Below are 12,830 nucleotides of genomic sequence, written 5' to 3'. Positions count from 1 at the left end.
GTGATGTTTAAAGATGAATGCTTTGGAGTCAGAAAGACCTAGACTTATATCTGGGTTCTACCAACTTACATCTATGTAACTTATGCATTTTCAGTCTAAGTTTCAGTTTCACAGCAGTGGGATGTGTAATGATCATGCCCACTCCCAAGCCCGTAGGGCAGTGGGAAGGACTAAGCAACATAATACAAATAAAATGATGATAAGAATGGCTGCATTACTAAGCAAACAGCATAAAATGTAAGTTATCATTAATACTGTGGTTACTACTCAGAGTTAGTTAGGGGTGTTAAACAATGACTGGGGCACCAGACTGTTTGCATTTAGGTCTCACTTCCCCTACTTACTAAGTGAACTTGAGCAAGTAACTTCTCTTCTCTGTGTCCCAGTTTCCTCATCTGTGAAATGAAGTCTTATAGTATTTACTCCACACAGTTGTGAGGGTTAAATGAGTTAACAGCATTATTTGATGGGACTTTCTATGATTATGGTAATATTCTAAATCTGTTCTGACCTATATGATAGACACATATACTAAGAGTTACTGAGTACTTGAAATGTGGCTATGCAACTGAGGAGCTGTATTTTTAATTTAATTTAATTCACTTCGTTTAAATGTAAATAGCCACATGTGGCTAGTGGCTACCATTTGGACAGTGCAGACTAAAAACATTGCCTAACTGTCTTAACCCATTAGCACTTCAGCAGATGCCGGCATAACTGTTAGCCAGTAGTGATGGAGGGGCCAGTGCTGAGGGCATAGGTTACACACAGGCACTTCTTCTCCTGGCAGTGGCCACAGGCTGAGGAAGAGAAGGACGTTCATGACTAAAAGCACTGGAAGTAAGGGGGGTGAGGTGAACTCCTAGGTCATATGGATCACATTGCCAACTAAATTCATTCTTTCTCAAACTCTTTCCTTCAACCCCACTTCAGTTCTGAATATAGTTATGTATATTGTAAAGCATATACTCCATGGAAAAGACCTTGTGATTTCCTAAAAGGTACTTTCTTCCCAAAAGTTTGTGTGTGTGCATGTGTGTCAATAACTTTCTTATTTACCAAAGAATCAGTTGTTCGTTATCATGGAATAGCATAAAAGAGAAGAACTCAGTATGTTAATATTGGTGAATTATATTTATCTTGGAAAAGAATATTTTGTCAATCTTTCAAAACAGAGATACTTTAAATGGAAAAATTTAAAGAATCAAGGCCATCAAACCTGAAAAATAATTTAATGACACCAAGTATAACCTATTCTTTATCCTTTTCTCTGGTTCAAGTAATAGCTACCTTTCTCTAAGGTGAATACACATAAAAATGTCTTCTTGATCTAACTCTCTGGATTGCTAAAGGCTCCCTTTACTTGAGGTTTTATGAGAGCAAGGAAATCAGAAACATAATTATGCTGATATAAAATTATTTTTATAGCACTGAAGAAAAGCAGTGCAGATTCCCTAAAGAATTAGATTTGAACAGACATTTTCAGCCATGGTAGTCATCATTCGAAGCATTTCATAGATACCACAGAGTGGCACACCACTCAAATAAACATACAATATGAAAATACTGTTAATATGTTCGATTTTTCTCAACAGAATGAGGGGAAATATCTCCACTTAAATTCCTAAGCAGGAAATAGTGATGGTAAATGTTGGGTAGGCTTTTATATTTGGTTTGGTTTGCGTTTTAAGGCGTATTATCATCTCAGTAGTTAGGCAAAGGAAGTTTAAATTTGGGTACAAGAGACAGATGTCAGGAAATTGACACTGAGTCTTTGATAATTGCAAAAGAAGCATTCTCCAAACTTGAAGGGCCCTCTTTTTCATCTTCCTAGCCCTTCCAAGCCCCTTCTCCATGACCAGGAAAGGCTGAGCAGTATTTATATACTCCTGCTGCAGCTAATTATAGAGGTAATCTCTGGAAGCAACCTGATTAGACATGACATGTGAAATTACCTTAGAAGACTTAATATTCTAATCATATTCATATCTAAAGCCTATCCATGAAGGCCCAAATACACAGGCCGACTTTTTAAATACCTGATTTCCTCCATCACCGTCATCAGTGACTAGAAAGACGCACGTGGCCTTCCACACCCTAGATCTTCCTGTAGCTCTTGCCTCCCAGTATGGAGATGGTTCTCATCCTGGAACCCAAAGCCCCCGAGAGCCATGCAGAGATCACATGGGTCTATCTGAACCCCCTAAAACTACTTGCAGTTGTGCATGTCTCGTATTTGTCACTGTATAAATCTGTGTGGAGGAAGGGTCAGTAGATATTATCAGATGTTTTAAGAGGCTTGTGCTCAGACTTATACAAGTATACAGAAGACAGATGGCTCCAAAATATCCCCTCCCCCAAATTAAAATGATCAGAGCAAATAATGTTACCAGTAGTGTCTCTGAAGGGGCCCAACTTTCTCAAATTTAGAAAGTAGATGTTATCTTTAGTTTGTATTTTTTTAATGCAAAAAATTTTTTTTTCAACTTTAAGTAGACAAATTCTACTGCCTGAGATGCAATGTAATTATTTGAGAAGCGCTTAGACCTCTGTAATTTTAAAGTTCCCCAGTGATTCCATTGAGTGTGCCAGGCTGGGGACCACTTACTAAAGTGCTGCACACACTGCCTGGCTCACAAGCCATGCTCGGTGGTGACAGCTACTGTGGTCACCATCATGGTCACCATCTGCTCACCCATGATTCCTGTGAGCCTGCTCTCCACCCATCCTACCCCAAGAGATGGGGATCCAAATTTAATAAACATGGGGAATCAGCTACAATTTTCATTTTTCTTACACATTTAAAAAATTCCATAGATGTAGGTTTAGTCACAAACTGTATGTTTCAAATTAAAGCCATAAAGTTCTATTCTTGACTATAGAGTCTTCTTCTTTGGGTAATGTCCTTCTCCTTTCATTAGAAAGTCTCATTTCCACATGGAATTTTCTATATTACACATACTGCTTAAAGAAACAAAGTATAATAATGACTAGGTTGTTTTATAGGAAAATCAAATAACCATTAAATTCCTTTTTTTTAAGCAGTCAGCCTAATTGAACAATATTTACTGGGCATTGGCTAGATATTGGAGTAGAAAGTGGGCTAGAATAAAAGGTGAATAAAATAACACCCCCCCCCAGTCTGGCTGGTGTGGTTCAGTGGTTGAGCGTCAACCTATGAACCAAGAGATCATTAGTTCAATTCCCAGTCTGGTCACATGCCCAGGTTGTAGGCTCAATTCCCAGTAGGAGGTGTGCAGGAGATAGCTGATTGATGTTTCTCTCTCATCAAAATTTCTATCTCTCTGTCACTCTCCCTTCCTCTCTCTCTAAAAATCAATAAAAACATTAAAAATAATTCCCCCAAGCTTTGCCACTTCAAAAAGCAGAAGCTGTAATGTATGAGCCTTTACCATGTGTCATGATGCTTTATATGTACTATAGCATCCTACCCTTTTATTGCAATGAAGGACTTTTATTATCATCTTGTTCCCAAATTACTTAGTGCTTTACAGATCCATCCACAGGATGCACAGCCCCTAAGCAAACAGGCTAATGCTACAGGCACCAAGCCAAGCACATTGTGTTGGTGTGGGGAAAGCATATAGTTCCGAGGTGTGGCACAGTGCGGCACAGAGTAAACACAACGACTGGTAATAGCATCCCCTTAGATCACCCCATAAAAGTGTCAGTCAGTTCAGAGCCAAGGAAACTGAGTCTCAGGAAGGTTGAGGAAGTCACAAGACCTCACTGTTAGGAAGTGTTGTAGCTGGCATTGAACTCTGGTGCCTCCTGCCAAACAGCTGATCCTGTGGAGATATGGATAAACTCACCCACAATTAGCTTCAGCCTCTCCTGACTCAGATGGTGTAGCTGCAGATGAAGTCTCTTCTGGCTGTTTTAGTGTCCAGCTTTCTCTCTTCAAGTTCAACAGTGAAGACTCCTTCTTTGGACATAGTTCTTTATAGTGTTTCTAATAGTGAAAAGGCACAGGCCCCCTGAAGCATTTTTTCCTCTTGAACTCGGGAATTCCCCAAGTCCTGGCAGGAAACTTGAGCCCTATCCAGAAGCGGAGTTCTCCTGGCCACCCTCATCACGAAATTGGTTACTACACCAAATGCATTTCCACCTCCTGCTGACAAAGAGCAGCCAGTAGCCAGGCTGTTAACCTGAGTCCTAATTAGGCTGCTTTTTATAATGAGGAAGAGAGTGTGGTTCTAATTAGTAATTTTCCATCTTTTTCTCGGTAGGTGTCTCCCAGTCAAAGCAATAAGCTATCTGCATCACACTGGTCCCTTCCCTTGCCAAAAAATAATCCTACTGCAAAACAGAAGCAACAGTAAAGGTGGTAAAGGACACGAGAGAGCAGAGAGGTTTTATGTGCTGCTCATGAGCTGTGTTCTCCCCCAACTCTTTTCTTAGGTCCGTGGCGCTCAGACGGTTGGTTCTGACATGGTTGTGACAGTTGAGTTCACCAATCCCTTAAAGGAAACTCTGCAAAATGTTTGGATGCGCCTGGAAGGTCCTGGAGTGACAAAACCAATGAGGAAAATGTTCCGGTATGTGCTGAAGGGTTGTGGGAAGGTGATGTGGGGCTGTGGGACATTTAGTTCTCTGTGTCTTTTCCAAACTTACATCTAATTCCCAATGAAAATGTCTCAGAAGCTGCCATTACCTTACTGGTATTTCTGTGGGGCATGAAGTAAAAATAGGGCTGGTTTGATCAAACTTCATTTAATTCCTAAAACTATCCAAATGAGGTTGGTACAGGTATTATCTTCCATAGGGAGGAGAGGAATTTGAGGCTTTGAGAAGTCAACGATTTATCCCAAGCTTATAAGAATGACACCAAGATTCAGACTCAGGGTGGCTAATTCCAGAACCAAGTGTCAAGCATGTTTGTGCCTTACCACTTACTTCCTCATGTATCAATTCTACTAATGTGGCAAATATTTTACTAATAGCATATATGTCAAATATGCTATTCCCTAAGTGTTCCTTTTCTTGAATTATTTCTTCCCAATTCCACCTCCCAGACTTCACCAGCTCAAGCACTCAGGAGAATAATAGATGAGTCTGAAGAGTTCTAGACTTTCTTCCTAGTCAGGGAACCAATTACTACCCCAGGCCCGTAATAATAGAAATGAAAGTCTGCTTCATTCCAACCTAGCACCATCAAATTGTGCCCGACAGTTCTCAGCTTCTTTGGCTTTTACGGAAAAGTACTGTCACCCATAGAACAGACCAGAATGCTGAGCTAGCACTAATTGTTAGAAAATAATTGTACCTTTTGATCCTACCAATGATCTGAATTCTGTCATCTGGAGCTATATACAAAATAAGGCCCATCTCTCTTCCATCTGACGACTTGCAAATGTTTGCAAACAACTGTCACAACTTCTTTAAGTCTTCACTATACCTGCCCTGACTTTATTCCTCTCGCTTCTAATATGGTTTTAGCTCTCTCCCTCTCCCATAAACACCACTTTGTCAGTATTCCTCTTAGAGTGTGACACCTAGAATAGATCCCAATCTCTGAGGTTTATTACTTTCATTTCTACCACAAATAAGCCTCTGTCGGCATCAATCAATCTAGAAAATTTCCTGTGGGGTGACCTTCTGAGGTATAGAAAGGGAGGTGGGGGCTTTGGAAACTGCCTGATGACCAGATTCATTGGAGATTGTCCCAATATCCTTTATAGAAGCGACCCTGTTTTGTAATCTGTGGGGCAACTACAAGACCTCCTTCACCCCTTCTGGGGCACCTTTAAAAAGCAATTTGCCCACTAAGGGCCCCCTGCATTTCTTTCAAATTACAGTGCTCACAGCTTCTGCACACCAGAAGGGATGCCTGATGCTGGTGGATGCAATAAACAGCAGATAAAATAACTTGAGTGCTTTAAAAAAATGCAAGCACAAAATATCACAACCTTCCTGTGCTAATAGGAAGGTTGCAGGAGAAAAAAAAATTAAATTAAAATCTACCCCAGCAATAATAGCCCTGCTTTGTCAGAAACCATGGTCTCACTCACTCGTTCTCGCACCTTCCAACTTGAATCAGATGCAAGAATCGCTTGGCAAAGTGAAACTTTTCTTCTTCAACACAACCCCCTGCTGTATTCAATTTTTGCTTCTCAATCAGTAACCCCCCCCGAGCTTCATCTGAGGGTACTTTTGCACCTATACTCCTGCTACCTTTACACCTTGGCTGTGCGAAGAATCCCACCTTGATCAAAAGCCAATGCATGAAAGAAACAATCTATATGTTAGAAAAAAGAGTAATGCTCACACAGTACAATGACCCACTACTTGGGATGTATGAGGCTCAAAATAGGTGCATTGATTATTGTTAATATCTGACATTAGGTTGGGTAAAGTATAGTGAATAGGAAATGATGAAAGAGGCTAGTTCTTACATGGGCATTAGGCAAATGTCCCACTCATACTCTGCTGCCATAGGTGTTATTATAGTTACTTCAATATATTGGTCTATGGCAGGTAGGTGACAGACAGGACACCAGTTCCTCCATCTCTTATGGAAATTCAGATCAGGGAGTGGATTTCTCCAAAGCCAGGAAGCTTTATTTTTTCAGTAATGGTCAAAAATTAGGGAGAAATATATAACCTAGTGTATGCTTGGGACTTTGGGGAGAATACTACTTTATCCATTTCCTCCTGACTCCAGTACACACCTTCACAACCAAGAACTGAGCCAGTGATGCCCACAGCCATATTGCCAGAGTTAGAAACACTCCAGAGTGCCCTCTGCTGCCAAAATCTGGTCTAAGAGTGGCAGGTCTTTATAAGGACTTGGGTTCTTGAAAAGGGCAATTCTGTAGAAGCAAAATCCTTCACAAGGCTGAGTTCCTTTCTAGAACACACATCTTGAATAGTAAAGGGAGTCACCACCCCCAAGTCCACCCACACCCCTGCAGGGGTCTTAGTAGGTAAGGTGTATCTTGCTCAAAACATTGTGTCTGGAAAGTAGGAGCTGGTAAACCGGGAATTGAAGTAGGAACAAGGAAGGTAGCTGGTGCTGTCCTTGACCAAGATATAAGCTAACTCTACTCTGGGAAAGTTTACCTTCCTGCCCTTCCCCCATCTCCTCTCACAGAATCTCAGCTTTCAAGTTTCTTCACTTGATATTCCCAGGACATAAAATAATTCATCTTCCAGATTCATTTTTCTTCCTTTAAAAATGATCAGGTTCAGGGAGTTATTTCAAGAGAAAAGCTCCCTAACTTTGTGATTTTGGTTTAAATGTTGAGTTTTTCAAGTAAGATGAAAGTTGAGGGCTAGACCCACCGAGGACAAACCATAAAGAGTTGCAGTTTATTATAATAATAATCCCATTTGCCCTCATGTGTTCAAGATGATAAATGATCAGTATATCCCGATGGCTCAGCACATTACTGAGAACCATTTATCACCACATCTATCTGCAGGCAAATTAGATTATTCCAGTATTACTCCACTTACCAAGGTGGGGAAAGGATTTATTTCTCTTTTTTTCTTTATCTATTTTTCTGTAGGCAAATGCATACTTAGACATGCATGTGTGTCTTCATGTAGCATATTTGTGTTGTGCTCAGACATGATCAGTGTACACGTGTACATGTATGAGATACAGGTGTGAATATCATCATGTGGGTGAGTTTATGAGTGAGCACAAATAATGTAAAGCTCAGAGACTGCAGTTTTTGTGAGAAGTAGTTACCTGCATTACATGCTGCAGGACAGATTTTTGAGCAGGACAACTATTTCACGAAGTGTTTCTGATTGATCACTTGGGGAAACCAGAGAAGGGAAAATGAATGGATTGGGGTAAAAATAGCACAATTATTGAGAAATAAATATCTCAAAACATATTCCTATTGAATTAATCTCTGCAATGAAGGATGGATAACTTTTTTTCCACATATAGGCAGGAGGAAACTACTGTCCTAAATTTTTTTGCAGGCAGTCCAGGCAGAGAAAATAGCAGCCACAAAGGTGACTGTGATAATAATAAAAATAACACCACATACCTAACACTTGGCACTTCCCATGCCTTGCCATAGTTCTAAGCTCAGTACAAATATAAACTCTTCACACCCTGTTCTATATTCCATAGTATCCACCTTTTACAGGCGAGGAAACCCATAGTGAGGTCAATGATCTTTAAATCCTGAATCATAAGATCAATTTATTGAGTTCAAAAACTACATATATAGGTTATATGTGTGTCCTTTTCACATACTTTAGCTTTTCTATAATTGATTTAAAGAATTTATATAGTCACATTTATAAAGAAAAAAATTATGAAAAGTGTAAGGAAATACCAAATTAATGGAGATATTTAGACTATCAGTGTAAAGTCAATGCCTAGAGTAGCCCCAAAGAGAGAGGTTCCCACGGCCTCGATGCCTTTCTCAATGGCCACAGATATGAGAGAGAAAAGGGTTTCTTATTTAGTATCTGGATTTCTAGGACTTGGGCCTCTTTTCTTTTTTTGTCCCGGAGGATACACCCACAGCCAGTGGAACTATATATTGTTATAGTGACATTTGAGGAAATCTTTGGGTTCAAATTTTACATAAGCATATGTCAAGCACAGGTATGTGGCCCATGTGTCTCCCTTCACTCTGGCTCTATCTAAAGTGATTTAGTGTGGGTCCAACCCCGAGAGCAAATGGGAGATCATATGGCTGAGGCCCTTGGACCATTCCAGACTCTCCTTCACACCCTGAGTCCAAAGCTACAGTATTATCCCCAGATGCTTTGGCCCCCCAGGTCCCTCCAAGGTGCTAACAAAGATTCCCTCCTCCAGTCCCTGGCCAGTCTATCTATGGATCTATCCACAAAATTCCTCTACATAATGCATTTCTTATTTCTGAACACAAGTGCCCTTATCATGTCCCCCAGTGTGTGTCTCTTTTTTCATCGTCCCAGACCATCGGGCTCTGTGGCCATGGAAACTTCCATAAGGCCCTTTGGATCTAAGTTTCCTCATTGGTAGAAGAGACCATTGAAATAAGTGATTTCTAACTGCTTTACAATCCTCACATGCTGAGCCTCAGTACCCCCTGGAAATAATAAGATCCCTTATCCCTCTTTTCAATTCATTTCCCTGTTGCTCTCCCAGGAAAGCACTGGCCCAGGGTGCCATGCAAAGCCACCCAGTATGTGCCTTCCCTGAGAGTCAGAGAACAAAGACCAGGAATCCACCAAGAACAGCACTTACTTGAGAAATCAAACTTGTGGAAAAGCAAGTGCAGTGATCAAAATGTCATCTTCTTATAGAGTATAGTATACAGTAGTAGAAAGAGCGTGGATTTGGAAATCAGATAAACCTGGGTTTGAATCTCATCTCTGCCCATTAACAGCTCTGTGGTCTTATAAAAGTTGCTTTGTTTGCTTAATCTTCCATTTTTATTAACTTTAAAATATGTCAAATGATATCTAGCTCAACCATTATATATATATATATATATATATATATATATATATATATATATATATCCTACTGTAATCTCCTCCTGAAGCTGACATGGGTGATATATGTGATATGCCCCAGAGAAGCTTAAAACCTCCTCCTAAAACCTCCTCCTAACCCTTATTGACCTCAGTTATGCACTGCAGTGGACTTGGCCATGAAGCTTGGGAAGGCCTCAGAGCATGGGCTGCAGAGCAAGAGGAGAATACCAAGACCATCAAAGGCTAGGCTCTCTATCAGCAGGCAACCAATGAGGAGCAGAAAAGTGCATAGGCAGAGGACCCAGATTAGTGGTTGAAACAGGATTACGAATTACAGAGTATGCAGATACTCCAAGTCATTTGGCAGCAAGCAAGGTTATGATCTTGGGCCTGGGAAAAGGTCTATCCCAAGAAGGCTGGTGAGAACTAATCAGAGTGTTGGCACCTCAGCAAAGGCTTCCAAGGAATTCAGATAGGAGTCAAGTCACAGACGGGGCCAAGGCAGTTCAGTCACATTAGTAAGGCTACTATGAAGGACTGGGAACAAGTTAGAATTCAGTTAACTCATGGGTGGTAGGACTCAGTCCAGCTCCACCATACACTGCATGGACCATATATACTGAGAGACATGTTGATGCATCCAAGGGGAAAAAACTATGGCCCCAGGGACTGTCACTAGCAGAGCTTCAGTAGGGCCCTCCTTTGGGTTGTAACTAGTAGAACCGCCAGTCTTCTAGCCACCATCAACTGAGAGAAGAGAGCAGGGCTTCTCACTGCTTCCTGATCAAGTTGGGAAACTGGATCTGCCTCTGCGTGAAGTAAAAACTTTCCTGTATTTTTATTCTTTCAGTGAAATCCGGCCCAACTCCACTGTGCAATGGGAAGAAGTGTGTCGGCCTTGGGTCTCAGGCCGTCGGAAGCTGATGGCCAGCATGACCAGTGACTCCCTGAGACATGTGTATGGCGAGCTGGATTTGCAGATTCAAAGACAACGTTAGGTGTAAATGCACAGGAGGCTGAGATGGACCCAGGCACTTGACCTCTTCTAATCTTGGCTAAGGAAATTCTAATGCAAAAATAGTCGGCTCTTGCTTTAACTTAGTTGTGAATACCCAGGCAGGTCTGGACAGGGTGCCAGAGTGGGGATGCTATCTATTTCAAAGATAGACTTGTCCAAACTCAGGTTATTCATAGTGGGAGCTAGTTTTTCATCACTCTACCTTCCAAAGGATTCTGAGGATTAGCTTTAATTAAGCCCTAATTAAACTCTCATATCTCATAAGAGTAAAAGTCATCATTTATCATCACAAATGGCTGCAGCTTCAAATATCAGAGGACTTCCCTTAGCAAGGGGATGTGCTAAATACCTGGCCTCATGTAAAACAAGATATCTGGCCCCCATTCATATTTTTATAAGGGTGATATACTCCCCCAAATGGAGGGAAACACATGATTCAGCCCTAAAATTTTATTTCCCTTTCTTAGAAGCAGATTCTGCCCTCCGTGTCAGAATATTGTTCCCATGTATTGAGTACAACTTCATTTGTCTTCTTGGCAAAGCTCAGGAAAGGTCTTTCATCTTGCACCTGCAGCAAAGCAACTGCCTGCCAAATTTCACAGATTTGCCTTGTGAGAAGATGTGGCCCCATATTAACAAATTGCATTTGTGAGAAACTTAATCACCTAAGAGGAGCTAAGAAAGCAGGTGCAATGCTCAGATCTATTAAATAATGCAGTTTTATGGTGCATTTTATAGGTGGTGTCACATCATGGCCTGACCAGCAGGAACCAATAGCCCTTTAACACTTTCTGGGCTACATTACAGGCATACCTCAAACCACCACAATGAAGCAGAGTATCCTAATAAAGCAAGTTGCAGTTGTTTTGCTGGTGAAGGGTCTTGCCTTCAATTTGTAAAAATTGCAAGGATGCCTCTACTAGAAATTAATGAGTCTAGCTTGCAACAGGAGGAATCAGGAATTAGTCTCTTTAATTAGTAATTATACTTCACCTGTCTCTCTGGGACCATTTTGCATACTGATACATTTTAGAGGCAGAATAAGCCCAACAATTTGGAGAAGCAGGAAGATTTAGGGACCAAGCTTGCGGGAGGATGGGCAGCCACTAATCCTCTCGTCCTTTACATCACCCATGTTGAGGCCTCAGCTCATCACTCAGATGCTGAGAGGTAATATGGACTCTGCCTTGCAAACAGCTAGTAGTACTGCAGACCCTATGATAGAGGATGCTGACATCATTTGTAATGTGCTCCAAGGTATTTATTTGCAAAGCTGATGTATGGTCAGAATTACCCACTGATATGCCTAGTGTGTGATATAGGTCAGTAGATTATGATTCTTAACAAGCAAACAAAAAAGAGCAGAAGAAACCTGGGGGAGAGACCATAATGAAATTCTTAGTCTGTATAACCACATTTCTAAATCTTTGAGACTGTTTATGAGCTTTAACACCAAGAGTCCATGAAGGTAACTGCCCCCCTATGGGAACATCACACTAACTCTATTAAGTAATCTCCCAGCATTTGCCAAGCCTTCCAATATCCAATTTTAAAGTTAAAGGCATTCTGTGAGACTGTCAATCTGGCTTAATGTAGTAGATTCTTATTAACTGGAATGTAATCGAAGCTTAAAATAAAGTTAACCTGATTGTGTTTGCATCCACACAAAAGTGAGTGCTTTGAATTTTCAGTATAGCATACTACTACTCAACTGCTCAATAAATCACCCATTCATTAGTAGATCATCCACCTGGACAAAAAGACAAGCATTTCTTCTTTCCAAAAATTGACCATCCATGGTATTGATGTCAATCTAAGTTCTCCTCGCTACTCTCTCTATCTTTTAGCCACATTCACTGGAGGAAGAGGTTTACATATTTCATTCAAAAACCAGCTTCTAGAAACTTTCTCATGAATGGTCTCATTAATCATTAGAGTAAATCAGTGGCCAAGCCAGCATAAACATCTATCATAATGAATACTTATCATAATGAACACCTTTTGTGAACTTAAAACAGAGATGGAAAATATATGGCAAATATGCACAGGAGAGCCTACATTCATGGTAGACATCACTCAACAATTGCAGCTCATATTGCACCTCAGAGACATTCTCAATACAGTACTCCAGGAAGCTATTACCAACTAATTTGGAGTTGGCACACAAAACTTATGTGCTATGTCTACTTTAGAGCCAGTCCAACTCTTTTAATAGCTGAGATTCTATGCCATATAATAATACTGTGGCTCTACAAGTTATATATTACCCATATTAAGCAATGTATCTTAGATAGCAGCAGAGATTCTAAATTATCCTTTCTGTCTATACTAATCCTCTGTGCCTTTGAACAAATCC

The 12,830-nt window shown here is 40.6% G+C and overlaps 1 protein-coding gene across 3 annotated transcripts in view; it reads left to right on the top strand.

Moving 5' to 3' along the window:
* Window positions 1-12,141, top strand: part of F13A1 (coagulation factor XIII A chain) — a 167,393-nt gene extending 155,252 nt beyond the window's left edge. For 2 of the 3 annotated variants that reach the window (XM_084873185.1, XM_084873187.1), the window contains 2 exons: window positions 4,423-4,559; window positions 10,307-12,140. In XM_084873185.1, coding sequence (XP_084729311.1) covers window positions 4,423-4,559; window positions 10,307-10,454 — 285 coding nt within the window. In that variant the 3' untranslated portion in view covers window positions 10,455-12,140. Of the gene's footprint in view, window positions 1-4,422; window positions 4,560-10,306 lie in introns of all 3 variants that reach the window. The other variant, XM_084873186.1, reaches the window with a different exon arrangement.
* The last annotated feature ends 689 nt before the right edge of the window (window positions 12,142-12,830 follow it).

Source organism: Pipistrellus hanaki (genome assembly GCF_964339955.1).
Source record: "Pipistrellus hanaki genome assembly, chromosome: 2".
Lineage (NCBI taxonomy): Eukaryota > Metazoa > Chordata > Mammalia > Chiroptera > Vespertilionidae > Pipistrellus > Pipistrellus hanaki.
This window is presented reverse-complemented; position numbering and strand designations above follow the sequence as displayed.